The sequence below is a fragment of the Bombus flavifrons genome, chromosome 18 (genome assembly GCF_040668555.2).
Source record: "Bombus flavifrons isolate JBK064 chromosome 18, iyBomFlav1_principal, whole genome shotgun sequence".
In the NCBI taxonomy this organism is placed as follows: domain Eukaryota; kingdom Metazoa; phylum Arthropoda; class Insecta; order Hymenoptera; family Apidae; genus Bombus; species Bombus flavifrons.
In genome coordinates, this window is record NC_138459.1 from 3,054,403 (window position 1) to 3,071,352 (window position 16,950).

Consider the following 16,950-nt stretch of genomic DNA (forward strand, 5'->3'; position numbering starts at 1 on the left):
ATATGTACAGCTGGTGTCTATGCGATCCACCTTCATGGCGGTTCACGCGAACGGTAGTCAAAAGTATGGAAGAGATGATTTAAATGGACTTCTATGTGTATTATCTATAATATATCTGTTTTTACTTAAAATAAATAACCCTCTTTAAGAAGAAAAATGCGCCTCTCGGTCTTGCAAGTACTCGTGTACTCTGTTACACTTTCACAGCATCGCTTTTCTCTCTTTTTCTCTCACACGCGCACGCAGACAGAATCCTCTACCTTTTTTTTCGCTTCTGTTCATCTAATGTTGATCGAATCGTCTTCCGCCAGCAACCAACTCTCTCAGGATATGCCCACTCCTGATATGTCCGCGACTATTAAAAATAACCCATTCGCAGTCCTTGCTTCAATGTTTCTTCAGGTACCGATTGACGCGTCAAAACAGAACGCATCGTTCTATGATAATCGACTCGATACAAAAATAACAGGTACGTAAGAGTTTCGTTTCGATAGCTGGGAAGACTACAGTTAAAATGACTCGTTCGTCGATCGTCGATACACTCGAAAATAAAAGCTTTGTGAAAAAGTTCTACGTTATTTTCGTATCGACTCGATGGGACGAAACAAAAAAATCTTGGCTTCTGGTCGACAGTGCATTCCGTTAGGCAAGGAAGAAGGGACTGCGAATTATCGACAACTTACTACTTACATACATATTTAACAAACACGCAGTCTTATCAAGTAGAACCCGTGAACGAACTCTGACAAGTAAAAAGGTATAGTTGCCTATTATTCTAGTAGAAATTTGGTTCGACTCGTCCCGCAACCAGGGCGACGAAACGATTTACACGCTGACGCGCGGTATAGTACCTACCCAAATCATCCTCTGTTACCCACATACAGTACTCTCAAGGATATAAAAAAGAAATTCGTAGAGAACGAACCAGACTTGTAATCGTGATATGATACCAGGATTGAAGATAACTTAAAACGACTAAGCCGATTGACTCACGATATAAAGGAAATTGTAAAAAAAAAAAGTGTCTGATATTATGGAAAAGAATTCGGTGCTCGTCGAAAGTCTTAGAAGGATACTGTACCTGCGTAAAAAGAGCGCAACTAAAAACTAATATGCTCCGCGTGCCGTCTCGAATTCGTCTCCTTGTCCCACTAAGCTCCGAGTCAACAAATTCTAATTATACAACTAAGTATTTTACCGTATAACACGAGACACGATTTCGAGGCAGCCAAGGAGCACGTACGATTTCTTACGCTTCTAAATATTCACATGCATTCGTTCATTCGATAGATCGTCATTCACATTCTGAATTCCATGTGTGTTCTTCGGCAAACATTCAATGAAACGTTATTCCCAATGGTTCGTTACGTTCGTTTCGCGTTTTATCAACGACTACCGATGTATCGTATCTTCGAACAGGTCGTGTTGTATCCGCCTGTGTTCTGTTTGTTCGCTTTTCTTGGAACACTTAAGTAATTAGCGCTACGACATACAAAAGATAAGGCCGCCGACGATAATACACTGACTAGATCAGTTTCATTTGCTCTCTTTCTCTCACTCTCTCTCTCTCGCGCATGCTTTCTCTCCCTCCCTCTCTTTCACAGTGTGTGGTGGACCATCGTCCCATTTCTTTTTATATCAACAAAAATATTCAGGACACGGTATCTCTGTCAACAAAATATACTATGTGTCTCGTTTCGCATCCTGAGTACTAATCTACGACGCGCAACGATCAAACACCGCGTCGTGGCGTCGCGCGTCGGGGAAGTATTCTTTACTCGATCAAAAATGTAATTAAAAACTCGTATAAGCACAGCGTAGGCCCTGACGAATTCTTTTACCTCGCCAACTAACACGATACTGTACGAAAAAGAAGACGGCAATACGGCAAAAAATAACGGCACAGGTACAGATGATCGTTACAAAAAAGAAAAATATAAATTATACCAGTTAATATACTTTACTTTATACGTAAAAACCTGATGTTAAAAGCTCTTAAAATTAAAGTAGTTTCATTTATTTTGTTTTAAATGTTCCAATTCATGTAGGAAAATATACCGCCTTCTATTGTACATTGCCGTAGTTCTCGCTGCTTATCCCGACATCCTGGTATTTAATGTAAGAGTGTAACGCTGCTAAACGATGTCCACACCGATATCGGCGCGAAAGGAAACGTGTACAAACACGAATCAAGTAACAGGAGACGATTGGTTGGGATTAGTAATGCATTAAAAAACCGTTTTCAACATAGAAACGAATACGATCGGTTCATTCACATTTCGATTTTGTATGATCGTCGTTAATAATTGATAAAAAATCGGTTGTCGTGGATAAGGACGGAGGTGGCTAACTAGGAACTGCGAGGCACTGCAAAAGGTAAGAACATGAGCAGCGTTTCTACTGGCATTGGATTGCCGCAGTCTCAAAATGAAACGTGTATTGCTTCTTTCGATCCTCTGAACCGTTAACTTCTTCATCCGCTTCTACTGAATTGCATGTCCGAGGAAAATAGGCTGATGATGTTTGAAAATTCCTAAGTATTCCGAACTACAACGCAAGAAACGTTTCATTTTCACGCAAAATACTATTGACATATCCTGTGGCATGTGTAAAGTGAAAGAACCTTCTTTTAAAATTTACCAGCTATTGTATCGAGTATAAAGTTTTTCTTTTTTCTTTTTTTTTTTTTTTTTTAAAGTGCACTAACGCGGTGAGAAATATGTAACGATCGTCGCACGCGGAAGAGGAAACTCGCGCCGACAGCTTCAAACATAGCAGTGCGGGTCAATAATGTATGTAGATTATCAAAAAACATCACAGTCGGGTTACTAGATTTTAGAGAAGTGTCCGCCGAACTCCTACTTGACTATATTTTCATTGAACTCGAACCAGATATTCGAACCTGGTTAATACTGACCCTGTTCCAACTTTAACCACTTCGATCGCAAAAGTCCAATAAAGATATAATCGTTCTTCGATCTTTCTAGCTCTTCTTTCGCGCGCGACTAGGTCGTTCGACCCTACTTTCCTCCGATCGCCACTCTTTTCCAATATTTTTGTCGCATCGACATAGCCATCGCTGTTCCACGTGGAACAAATCGGGTCGAAGCGTTTCTCTGTGTAGGCGCTTTCACGCGGTCCAGAAACATCGGTAAAAAACCAAGAAACCCTAAGGAACGAACAGTACGACGTGCGAGTGATGTGTATCACTTTTTGTCAAACAAGGGCAATTTGCTGCGCACCGCACCCTCGCAAACGACTAACCTCTGCGCGGCTGAGATACTGCATAATGGAACGGGACCCTCTAAGTTTGCTTTCAAGAACGTTAACCTACTAGAGCTGGCATCGTGATCGGCAAGTCGCAAGCTACCTGCTTGCTTCCTCTCAAAGTACTCGACGATCTTGGAAATAGTTTTACTGGAAGACCCGATACCGCTCAATCTATCCTCCCAACAGGAGTCGCCACCTCCTAAGCTCGCTATATCTTCGGACGAGTCGGTGTAGATCGAGCTGGTTCGATGGTCGTCCAATAAGAACAAGCTGCTTGCCGCGGAGCTGCTCAAGGTGGAGGTGTGTCGACGATTGGGTGGCTCCGGGCTGAGATCTTCGCCGACGCAGCTCCAAAAACCCGACTCACAGCTACCTCGCCTTCTTGGCTCCCATCCGTCTCGGAAAAGCGGATGAGTGAACAAGCTGGCAGCGCCCGCCTTTGTAGCCACCTGAAAACCGGATTATCGTTTAATCTCTAATTAACTCCACCGAAACGCAATCTCTACCTGGCTAATTACTTTGATCGCCTAGACACCTCTAATTACCACGTTGCTATTTGGCGCTTGAATTTCCCCTATACGTTCGCCAGGGTCGTTAAATCGCGCAAAAGAGTCAACTTAACTGTCCCTACCTTTCTCTCCCATTTCTTCCTGGCGGTCGGACTGCTCGGTTCCGAGTTTGGTTTCTTCCTGTCCAAGATCTTCGCGATACTGTCGTTCTGCGCGGGCTTGAACTTGGCGATAGCATCTGTGACGCTTGGCCTGACATCCTCCAGAGACGGAAGCTCCAAGCAGCTGGAGAACAAATTGCCAAGGATTTTCTTCACGCCACCCAACGCGTGGAACGGATTCGCCGTCATAGGCCTGTAATGCGGGTCCCTCCTGCTAGCCAGTTCCGCTACCCTTCTCACGGAATGACACCTAGCCTTGTCGGAGGGCGTTGCGTTGTCGCAGCCTCTCGCGTCCGCCGATTGACTCCGCAGACGAGCGGTCTTGCGCTTCGTCGGTCGTCCTTCTCGAGTGATCTCGTCCATGCTGGACATGAGAGCAGGATCCACAGACTGACGTTTACCGATATTGTTCTTCGATTCTTCCTCGTAGTTGCTGATCATAGTGTCCAAGCTGCAGGTAATCTCGTGGAAGGTCGGTCTCGATTTTGGCTCGTACTGAAACCACAGCGATGCACGCGACCGTGAAATGTTTACAGACTAAGAATATACATTTCGCGGCACGAGCAGAGTGACATGGGAGATTTTGCAACGCGCGCAAAATGCTATTACCAACTGTACGTACGTACATACATACCGACAATCTTTAACGAATACGATAAGTTCGATGAAGCAATTTAAGGAAATAACGCGGAGAATCGAACAGCTCGATCTGTCAGAGAGTTGGAACAAAATCTGGACGAGAAAGGTACGCGAGCGTCGAAAATGCTAGGGGAAGTAATGTTCTACTCACGGTGCAACAATTGAAGGCAAGCTGCAGAAAGGCTGGCGGCGGATCAGCTGCCGCGCAGATCTCTGCCACGGCCAGGTAATCGAGGCCAAAGTTATCTGACCGTGGTAGAACGTCCGGATCGGCCGGCACGCGGCCGATCAGCTCGCAGACCACTATACCGAACGAGAAAACGTCCGACCTGTGATCGTACCATTGACCCTTGAGACATTCCGGTGACATCCAATAGGGACTGCCTACGGTGCTCAGCCTGTATCCGGAACTGGGATCCGGGATCTTCGCTGCCAGCCCAAAATCGCCCACCACGGCGGTCATTTCCGACGTACCTTCGTCCTTCTTGATCAACACGTTTTTCGACGTGAGATCCCGATGAAAGACTCCACGACTGTGGAGGTAGGTCATGCCCCGTGCCACGTCTCTCGCCAGATTCATCCTGATCGGATGGGGTAGAGGCGTGTGCCTCGACATGATCAACTGTTCCAAGCTACCGCCGTTTATGTACTCTGTGAGGGCGTGCAGTTGACCCTCGTGTACACAGACTCCCATGAACCTGCAACGTACGAATCATAGATCGTCGAAAACAGTGAGAACGAAGATGGGGAAAACGGACGAGAGCTGGCGTACTCGCGTCAGATGCTGTTTCTCAGGCTCTAGGTTTTATTCAATTTACTCTCTACGCCCCGGGCACCGGGCGCATACTATTTTCCTAGCTGCATAATTATCAACGTTGTCGCTATTATTATAATTATCGCGAGATTGGTTCGTGGCAGAATGTTTCTCGGTTTTCCTCTATTCTCTATTTACGAGACTTATTACGAAGATAGCGCGTGTAATGGAGGGAAGGGCACTCGCTTCAAATCCACGTTGAAACGTACTTTAAAATCTACCACCTCGCGACTGATTCCGCTCTCGTTCGTCCTAATGGCAAGTCAAGTCTAAATGTCGGAGCTGAGTTTTTCGGAGCCGAGCTTCGCTACGTTTTCTCTGTCCTTACGCGGAAAGGCGAAAGAACCAAAGGCGGCGAGGTGAATTTTTCTCGTGTTCAGAGAACGAGGTTTAATTACCGAGCGAGTCGCGGCCGCGGTGCGGCTCTCTTTATCAATCCGCGCACGAAGCGCGAAGTCGTTTCGCTCGTTACTCATCTTTCCCTATAAAGATCGGGACCTTCGTGTATCGGGCGAGGACAACGCAGGACGAAGGTCTACGACCCAGATGTGCACGCGACTGTCATCGAACGATCGACGAAACACTCTGAATAAAACAACGCGTCGACGCGAAACCCGCTGACGAGCAGAGAGAAACGATCGTTTCTCGTGAAAAACGACACCGAAATATGGGCACTGCGATCTGTGGTGTTTTTATTGTAGCTCGAGTCGAATGGCACACTGCGATATGAAAGAAAACACGAAAATGGAAACTCGCGCGTATCACCCGACAGCTTTTGTTCGAAGTATAAAAATATTCGAGTACGCTTTTCTATATCCATTGGTATTTCGTTCGCGATAGAATCAACTGACACGCGTTTACAGCCTCGTTAAATTCATTAACATTATCTGTCTAACGTGCACCTGGTCGGTAGTTTGTTTACTTTGTCCGAAGTCGCAATTTCTAACTAACAGTAAAGCAAAACTAAGGAAGAACGAAGTACGCAACCAGTGTCTATAATTAACCAGAGATAATCAATCACATTGCACGAATAATCGTGGTTACACAAATAATTTATCGTATGTGATTATCTTATTTTAGATAGATCCGGAGTATCGTGCGAGTGAATTAACGATTTTATTCAGCCGCACATACGTTGTTTAAAAATTCCAGTACAGTTTAATGTTATTGCTTGTTGTTAATAATCTTTCGGTATCTTCGTACAAATTATTGCGTTTATAAGTCGGACAAATCGTCTCGAGGATCAGGACGAAGGAAAGATCGAGATGTTTTGAAGAAGAGGTTCTGCGTTACCAATGCCTTTTAAATCGGCGACATAATCTCGCAATTTAGTGTAATATCTAAAGCGAATTATCTGATAAGTTTCACGTGGGTACACCTCTAATTATCAGCTTTTTCAAAGAAATACGTAAAACTTTACGACGAATTATATCGTCGCAGTCGATGTTTTCGCGTTTGCGAAGGAACGTAAGGCGATTAGGGAGTATCGATTTGACACTTGGCACGATACTCTATCACCATCCAACGAACGTCGGAGTTTCCTCTTTTGCCTCGAAACGTGGTCAAACGCAAAGCGAGATTTGCTTGATTTTCCGCTTCAGCTGTGGAACCGGGAAAATTCAAATCGATCAAGAAAGGGGAGAAGCTTTTCCGCATTAGACGAGAAAGCGTTTCCTAAAACGCGCTTACTTACCATTACCTTTTAATTGGCTTTATCGAATATATGCCGTTCGATCTCACCATTGCAACTATAGTTTCTGTCGGGTGCACGCGTGCGTCGATTTCCACGAATATTCTATGAACCGCGGCGATTCCTTTTTTAACCCTTGTACGTCCATTTATAAATTCCCTCGAAATATCGCAAAGCTGCTGCACACGTTTCTACGTCGATCCACGTCTTAAGGATAAAGAACAGTGCGAATACGTGCGAATGGGAGTACGCGGTGTGTCCAAACGGTAATGAAATAGATTTCGATGCTATTCGAGACGTAATATCTCTATTCCTGCCTTCGATATTAATTTCAAACTCGATTCAGCTGACACGAGCGATTTCGCAACTTGTTTTAGTAACGCGTTACGGAAATGGAACAGCGACGTATCGAGCAATGCCTTGCTTTGCACTCTCTGTAAACCAAAACTTTGGTCGACATTGGTATCTTTGTGGTTCTACAGCATCCACGACCTTCAGACACGAGTCCATACAACCTTTTTTCTCAAAAATTAAAAGCCATCTCGAAGGACCATAGTTTTGAGGAACCGTGGACAACGTCCAAGAGATTGTAACCGACGAACCGAAAGTAGTTTCGATAGAAGAATTCCAGCGCTGTTTCCAGGAATAGGAGTACCGCCTTCGCCGGTATATACCTTCTCGAGAGAACAATTTTGAAAGGGACGATGTACATTTTTCGTTAAACGACATAAACATTTTGACAGGATCAGTCTCGTTACTTTTTGAACACACCTCGTAGTCGACATTAGCGTGGAATTGTATCGTAACTGGAAGTAATCTTTTTGTCCAAATGATTTGGAACCATATCATATTATAAAGCATTTGTTACATCGTAGAAAGGAAAAGTCCAAAGTTCCGAGAATGTATGAAAGTAAAATTATCGCTACGTGTTTGATCTATCGAAATAGAACGCGTTGCTCATCAACCGTGACCATTTTGGTTGCCTACACACAAGGGTTAAACCAGTGAAAACCTGATACTACTATTACGAACAATCTAGAACTTCCTCCTTGCTCGATACGTCATTCCGTGGGTTTTACTGGTCCGACAGAAAGAATATTCGAAATGCGGCCTACCTGTCGATACATCGCACGTGTCTTCGGCAGAGGCGAATTACCGCGAGCTTTGTACGTCTGATTTAACGACAAGTCCGCGATAGAGCGATAGTAATCGACGCAATAGGAAAAGCAGGCTTGTCGCGTTCGACTCGACGATTCTTGCCAGTGATTAGATTACTCCGTAGGTGGCGGCGAATTGAATAAGTCAGAGTCGAGGTTCGTTAGGTCGATGCATCGCATCGAAATGTCATAAGCTTAACGAGCGTAGGTAAACGTCGTGATAAACGCCAATTAGCGACCGATAATCCGTTCCATTGACACGACGTTATCTCGCGATGAGACTAAGATCCTTGTAATTCGTGTGCGTGAACCGAGCAGTATCTGAAAACGGCGAGAAACTCGCGATCCTTATCGAGCTACAAAGTGTATCTCGATAAGGATACCGGTCGATTTGTAAACATCGTTACGTCGAAGTAAATACATTACCAAGTATTAGTTCGTTTGGAAAATTCCCAACACATGAGTTTAGGATAAACTACTGTCCCTGGTTCGGGAAAGAAATCGTAATTGACTAATTAGTAAGGTTTCGACGAAAGATTTTTAGATAGCCGGAACGTCCAATTCGCTCCAATCGAGTATAGCGCGGTATCGCGATCATTTACGTCGAAAATTGTATAGTTCCAAGACTTAAAAGGTGAACTGTTACGCTGTAACGATGATAGTTAATCAACTATGATACCTGGTTGATCGTGTACGAGACGTTTCGATTCGATCTTCGATTCAAAGTTCCGATTTTTGGACGAATACGCGGTGTATCGTATCGAGTTGTAAAAATCGGCGGCACGTTGTTGCGGCCTATATCAAGTTTATCGCAACAATGATCGGACGTTAACAATCGGAAACGTATCTTCGTATCTGTGTGCGACCTCGCGCGTGCGAATCACGATAAATTACCGGTCAATTTGCTTCTACCACCGGTTATCGCAATATCCCCGATAGAACGATCGAAACTCCGCAAGCATGTGCGACTATCGACGCGATTCCATTCGCACGCACGCACGCTCGCTCGCTCGCTCGCTCGCAAATCACGTCACGTCGATGGTGTCACTGGGCAGCATGATTTTTCACTTCATGGCCAGCTTCGTGCTACTATCGATCGCGTCCACGACCACGGCAGTGCTCTTGTTCTTCGGCGAAACTACTCTGATACACGCCGATACGTCTTAATGCTCCGATAAGATTACACGAAATTCTTACAAATATTATCGCGCTAATATTGTCCATAGTATCGATGTACACAATACCGGATATCATCGTAAGAAACGTATTATAAGAGTAATGCTTAGCAACAGGATTACGAATGGAAAAAAACGCTTAGAATGTTTCGTGTCTCTTTTTCTTTTTAATTGTGTTGCTTAGGATTTCTATTCTTATTTGTAAGGAAATTGTCAATGAAAATGACTAAGAATCATAGGAACGCGAAGGTCTTTGTTCGGATCTTACGGATTAAGCTCTATGATAATTGGCTAAAAATCAATAATGGCGTAAATAACAAATTTTAAATACAGTCACGTAGTTAAACTTTTAACAGTATCATTCCTTTGCTTTCACGACTAAACAACGTGAGTTAATGATAAAGGTAACAGGCAAAGATTCAATCGCGATAATTGAACGTTACAGTAGGACACATTTTCTAACGATCTCGACGTAACTTTAAACTGACTTTTCGACGGAAATATCAAGAAGAATAATATATATGCGTGTGGGACAAAAATGTCGGGAACATGTACTAAAATTTGGACCAGGAATTATCCGCAGCGTTTCGAGGAGCGAAGTTTTGGACCGGCTCGGACAAGCTGGTTATTCACGAGCACGTTTCTGGCAGTTGACGCGGAATATTCGAAGAAACGACCGATCGATTGACGCGAGTGTGGCGTTAGTAGTAAATCTTGGTCTCGCTCTTAACAAAACCAAACACACGGTATGTACGTACATCGTACATATCTAAAGATTATCGACCGATTTCATTCATCCATATTCCCTGAAACGAAATGTGTACACCTGGCGCGTCGTATCGTTCCAAGAATTACGAAATTCACGCATCAGAGATTATTCTCCGTCCCTTCTCTTTTTCCATCGAGCTGGCTCGCTCTCGATGAAAAGACACGACGCCGACGATGCTCGCGGTTTTCGCAGCCTTCAACGAGAGAAATGCCAGAAATAAGATCCACTAGCCACGCGGGATAAACACACACAGCCGAATCTGGGCCAAGCCGTTTATATCGTTGGAATGCGTTGTCGCCGCGGATGCGGCGCGTCTAGCCGCGCGACGCGGTGCGACGCAGAGTGGCGCGGAACAGCGATACCCGCTGCCATTATGTCATAACTCGTAACTTGCAAACCGCGAAACTCTTTTAACATTAGCTCCGCAGTCAGCCGGTTGCGTCAACCGGCAACGATCCATTTCGAAGGGACGTTGCTTGTTCGCGTGGCAACTGACTGCTTCGCGAGATGCAATCCTACGAAGAAGATAAACAAATATGCACCATCTTCGTTATTTTACCGGAAAGATTTTAGCCGAGATCTTAGTCGATATTTTGCCCGAGTTTCTCTATTCAGACGTGTGAACGTTGAATTTTCCTGATAATAGAACGAACGTATACAAGATATAGAAATGGAGTAGGTATTCGGTCGTCGCTCGTACTCGACGACTACAACTTCGTTGCAATTACGTGTTCCGAGGGAGAGTGATTGGAAACTTGGAAGCGCGACAGTGAAACTAGCATCGTCGATATGCGAGACTTAAATTACCAGTTGCTTATTTCTTTCCATGATCGAGATCCAATCGTCACGTAGGAGAATAAGAAATTAGTCCGTTTCGAGATTTCTCCGGTTTTAAACGATATTCCGTCGACCGAGCTCCAGTTGAGACATTGATACGCTATTTTCTCTGCACGCCGTCTATGTTTACGTAGTATCTGTTCGAAAATAAATTCGAACCGACCGATAGAAGAAAAAAACGTGGTCGCCTTAATTGCTTCGACTAACGAATACGCCGGACGTTTCCATTTCGACGTTCTATCCAACTAGTTTCTATTTCCATCGCGATTCGCGCGACAACTCGCCCCGTTTTAATTTAAAACTACCGGCGAAGAAAGCGAACGACACGCGTGACTTGCCGCGCGTCGGATGGACCGTTTCTCGCGCTTATTCCTTAATTAATCGTTCGCTGACTGGTTTCTCGAGCGAGGACAGAGAAAATTCGCCGCGAAGCGAGGGGGCTGATTTTCTTCGTTACGGTCAGCCGAGTTTCTCCAGCGCAAAAGCGAACCGGACTTCGATTCGACTTACCTGAGTATGTTCGGATGGCTGAGCTTGTTCATCAGTTGAACTTCCTTCAGCATGTTTGGCCTATTCGCAGGCAGCTGGTTCATCTTCAGGACCATCACCTGACTCGTCACTTTGTGGGTAACCTGGAAACCGGGTACACAGATGTTCAACACGATTTTCTACGCCGTCGTGAAACGCTATGCGTCATATCGTCGAACCCTTGAACCGTTTAAGCGTTTTCTGATGTATCTAGCGGTTACTCGCAACGTTATGAAACATGACATTTATCGTTACTGGAAGTGCTCAAAGTACGCAAACAGTTAGATCGAAACTGTAAAGTTATGGACGCAGTGAATGCTTGTATCGGCGAATAACACGTCCGGAGATCGAAATGCATATACTTGCGATATTGGGTCAGTGCAAAAGTTCGTGGCCGATTCCGATAGATAAACTATTATTAAACTATTTGCAAGTCTGCTAACATCCGTTGTTGTATGTGAAAAATCCAGACGTAGTGCTTAATTTATTGCAAAATAATCCACGAATTTTAACAGAGGAAGTCGTAGGGAAACTTTTCTATTATACGAAGAACTGGTGCACGGTCTTGGTAAACGTCCTGAATGTTTTTTTACAGGAATTCCCACCGTTACACCTTTCCGGGATCCGTAGAGCATGACACGAAGCAAATGAATCTTTCCCTCGCTCATTTTTCAAATTTTTTTTTTTTTTTTTTTCTTACAAAGCAAAAACTGTCAGGACATAAAAGTCTACTGTTGAAATAACGATTGAAAATGACTCTTTTTGTCCGCTATGAAGTTTGCACATGCAATAACAGATGTTAGCCAGACTCGCAAATAATTTTGTGACATCTATATATCGTCGTAATAAGTCACCACGCTCTTCATGCTCTATAGAGAGACAATCTTAAGGTTGAATGTGTAATTTCAACGAATTTTATATTATCGATTTCTCTCTCGTTGTTTGATCTTGGCACTGAACATGCGTGTATCTCATTCGACGTAACTAACTTCGAAGATATTGATTGCTGTAACGCTATTGGTTTGTTACGAAATTTCGTAGATTTACAACTCTTCAAAAGATCTTCCTAAAAGCTTCCTAAAGTTTTCGGACGTAACAAGTCCGCTTCGCAACTATGCAAACAGATTGGAATACATACTGCTTTTTAGCCGTCGTATCGAAATCAGAAAATGGACAAATGCGAATGTCTTAGGTTTCTTGCGTGTGGTTCTTGAGCATTTGATCGTTCAGACCTATTGGCGAGAACACGCATCTGCCATAAACACGGTCTAATCCGAGTCAGTTCCGAGAGAGAAATACGACTTTGGACGAATAGTTCTCGATCGTATCGCGATAGGTCCGCTGATGCTTTGGAATGCCTGCATTGCGTAAAGGTAATTTTAGAAAGCCGAGTGTCCAACTAGAGGAAGAAGAAACCGAGGTAAGTACGGATCGAGTTAACCGATAGCTCGGCTAATTCGTAGCTCTGTTAATAGGGATGTTATTATTCGCGAAGTTTTCGCGGTGGATCGAAGCTCGCAACGAGACTTTCTCGTACCTCGATCGTTCCGTGCGTTTCCACCGCGGGCGGGCAAGAAAATTATCTCGATGCATATTACACTGTAATTAAGCGTTCCCGCGAACGACGAGGTGCGATATTAAGTGCGGTGTTCGCCGTTCCCAATCGTATAACGATATCTGTGTGTACCACGTTTTCACAGCTCGAGGAGCGCGTGAGAGAACGTCAGGCCGATTCTCACGAGGCAGAAACGTATTAACGAGACGCGACGTAGCAGCGTACAACAGCTTCTACAACCACGGAGAATCCAACTACACGGATATACGCTGTGAATCGCGTACGAGGATCAATCACCGTGCAAGGATGCCTTGAGTGATACCATTTGAATATATTTATAGGTTTATTCGATCGTTCGCTCGTTCATTCATAGATGCAAACACGTTGCGTTACTACGAGAAAACGATACGCTAGAGAAGCGGGTATGCATGCATAATAAACGGAGAGTAGAAGAATTTAAAAGCAAAAGTGTATCCGAAGGATCTTTGAACGATGAAAAACAGCTACTTCTACGATCGATCTTAATTAGGATGAGATGCCACTTTTCGAGATATCAATCGCAAGGAACGCGCAACAGCATCTCGCGTCTTTAAACTCTCTGACGAGAGAACGGGAAAAACAGGAAGAGAGTGAGAAAGGGTAAGAGGATTTAATCTCTCTTTCACTGCGAATAAACGGGTCAACAGTGAGAGGCAGTCGTGGTATCAGTGTCAAAACGACTCCGTGAAGATTATAATCGCGACGGTACCGCGTCGGAATGTCGTTACAACGACGCCGTCATCGTGGAAGCCTGGAAGCCTGGAATCTTCGAATCGGCTCGAGGGGCGGAACGCGCGACGCGGGGCTACGACTTCGCGTGCACGATATCGCTCTGTTTCCGGTCTTAATTTGCTCCTCGAGCGACTCCGCTAACGGACACCTCTTCGCCTCGTCGTTTCTCGCACTTTTACGAACTCCCGCGCTATCATGAACCAACGAAAGACACGCCAGTCGTGTCCGCGCGACTTGGCGCCACTCTATCGTTTACAGTTATCGAAAAACTCGACGTCGCATGGCACGCGAATTGCAGCGTTAATCGATGGTTGACAGAGATCGATCGATTCAAGGATGGACAGCGAGAAACGGGCCACGGAAACCGGTGGGAAATTCGATCAAGGGAGAACGAATACGAGGTGGAAATTCCGCGAGATAAAAAGTCGAGAATATCTAAAGGGAATCTGGCCAGGATTCCTTGGCAGTGGCTGGCTTAGTTGGGCCGCGGCCAAACGATGACGAATACCCGCGGACTCGCCGGGTAAACAGAGCGCTTGCAAATCGAGTGTTTCGCGTAGAAGAAAAAGAACGGAGGAAGAAGCGAAGCTAACGAGAAGTCGCTCCCTCGAACCGACACTTGACTCGATAAAAAGACGAGCTGCCTCGAACCACCTCGTCGAAAGCCTCGGCCTTTACAGACCGTTAAGTCCGACCGATCGAATTCACAATTACGACCAGGCCGACGAGCCTAATTTTTAATCGATCGTGCAATAGATAGATTCTTATTCGCGCTTCTAGTCTAATTTGGAATTCAGATTTTCTCTGTCTTTTTTTCTTTCTAGATTTTTTGTAGTTTTACTTTCTAACGTTCTCGCGCGAATTACGCAGGTGATGCATTGCCGATAGGAATATAAAAATTGGAACAAGTTCTGCGCTTTTTCTGTCCGTTGCTTGAATCCCACAGTTCGGTAATTTCGCGTTATCGTTTTGACCTATGAATACATTAGAACGCGAAAACAGGTTAGTTAAGTGCGCGTTTCGTGTCGCCAAGCAGTAATTTTCTTTTATTATCGCGTTGGTAAAACTATCGCGGGCGGGCAGCTATCTGCCATCTGAACCAGAATCGCGAAGGAAGAATATTCATTTCGGTACTTTATACCTAGAAATTGTTACTCGAACTTATGGCATTCTACTTTGAACTTGGAACGCGCGTATATCCGTGCGTTATTTTCGCACGGTAAATAAATTGGAACTTTGACTCAGATACTTAACGTCTCCGTGTACAACTTAAGACTTTCCACTTGACGTGCAGGACAATCTCCGCTATAAATATCTCATCCCGGGCTCTTCGCTTTTACTCATGCATTGAAATTATCATAACTGTACGGCGACAAGCGAAGATCGGCATCGGGTAATTTCCGAATGCCTTCGGAATCATCGCGGTCTTTTTGCCAACGACCAAACTATGCCAAGTAGTTTTCACTCGATGGTCGAAAGCAACTGTTTCGAGCGTTTCAGAAGCTGTCTTTCGAGTTTCGCGAAAGTCGCTGCCGAGAATGCCAAATAATTAGCTGTGGCCCGGTTCGTTTAAATAATTCTCGCCGCATACGTGGACTCGTCCTTGCGTGTTCTCCACGCATTCGACTTCCATTGTTAGCGGATGTACAGAGAAAGCACGCGGTGATTATTGTACCGCGAGTGATTAACGACTGCCGACGACAACCACACGCGCAAACATTGTAAACGCTCGACTTTTTTTCCACGACTCGAGGCCGCTATTCTTCGTTCATCCGGCGCTTTTTCGCATCGATCCAGACAGAAGCGGGACAGTCGATCGATCGGCTTCTTATTGACCCCTTTCTGTTCCCAACTTTTGCTACTTTTTCTCAACATCGGTTATCAACGAGCAAATAGTTCATATAATCGTAAATATAATTATAGATCCATTTATTCTCCGCATCGTCAGTTATCCACTTTTCGTTCGTATAATGCTAGTTCGCGTTCAGCTAAACGGATTCAACAAGTAGAAGTTCGTTTGATCGACGCTAACCGCAATTTCGTTCAAATAAATGGAGTTCGTACGAAGGAAGTTGTACCGTAAAACTAGGAGACACATCGTCGTAAATGGATAGATTAAGGAGAAATTATAAATCGCGATGTACGTCGTTGATCGGTATGTGAAAAGTAATTTGCGTTTGACAATTCGATTTATGCGGTTGAAAATATCCGTGTGTTATGCGACGTTGTATGCAAAGGATGGAATATAGCGTAGGAAATGCACGGCATTTTACGACATACTCTCTTGGAGTTCGGTGAACCTCGGATCGAGAAAAAGGGACTGCGAAGATTAAAAGTGACGGCTAGAGCGCGTCGAAGATTTCGAGGATTCAAAGGCTTCCGGGAAAAGGCAGCCCTGAAAGGCCTCTATCGCCGCAGAACTTCCATTAACGTTGCGCGGCTTTGTCGGAGACTGGATTACCGAGCAAGTACCGATCCCCGTGCGAACCTCCGCGAGAGATCGTCATCTGGCAAGTTAATTCGAGCATGAAACGGTCGACGAATTTACAGCGTTGATTTTTCGCTCGATTTAATAAGTCCAACGACGACGTATTGCCGCAAAATTTCCGCCGTAGGTCCAATGAGATAACGGCCAGATCGCAAATTTACCGAGCAATTATGGCCGTCACGGCAATTAAAGGGCAAACACGATGTTTAATAGTTTTATTGAACGGGCCGGTTTGTAAAACGGCAGACCGACAAAGGTCAACAGCGTCTATTTGTAGCCGCGCTGCGGTGACCACGGATGAGAAATGAACGATGAGCTATTTTTGTGGTATCTTAATCGCGCGAATTATCGGGTTAATTAACGATAACTCGAACGCGCGAATGTTCTGCAATCACGGCTATTCCACGCGAGACATCTTCAACGACGCCTTCTTGCATCGAAGATAAAAATACAATCGGGATCGTTGCTCATCCATCATTTTGCCCGATCCGTAGCTCTTTCAATCCCCCGAACGGGCAACGATTTGTCAACTTTCGCGCTCGACGTGCGTCGAATAGCACGATGAAGGAAATCACAGATACGCGGAC

General features: G+C 44.7%; 1 protein-coding gene across 1 annotated transcript in view; it reads right to left on the bottom strand.

Annotated features, from left to right (window-relative positions):
- Positions 1 to 1,013: 1,013 nt before the first annotated feature.
- Positions 1,014 to 16,950, bottom strand: part of cdi (serine/threonine kinase) — a 31,559-nt gene continuing 15,622 nt past the window's right edge. The window contains exons 3-6 of the mRNA XM_069131165.1: positions 11,532 to 11,653; positions 4,731 to 5,277; positions 3,902 to 4,435; positions 1,014 to 3,719 (exon numbers count right to left, since the gene is read on the bottom strand). Of these exons, the coding sequence (XP_068987266.1) occupies positions 3,207 to 3,719; positions 3,902 to 4,435; positions 4,731 to 5,277; positions 11,532 to 11,653 (1,716 nt within the window). The 3' untranslated portion in view covers positions 1,014 to 3,206. The remainder of the gene's footprint in view (positions 3,720 to 3,901; positions 4,436 to 4,730; positions 5,278 to 11,531; positions 11,654 to 16,950) is intronic.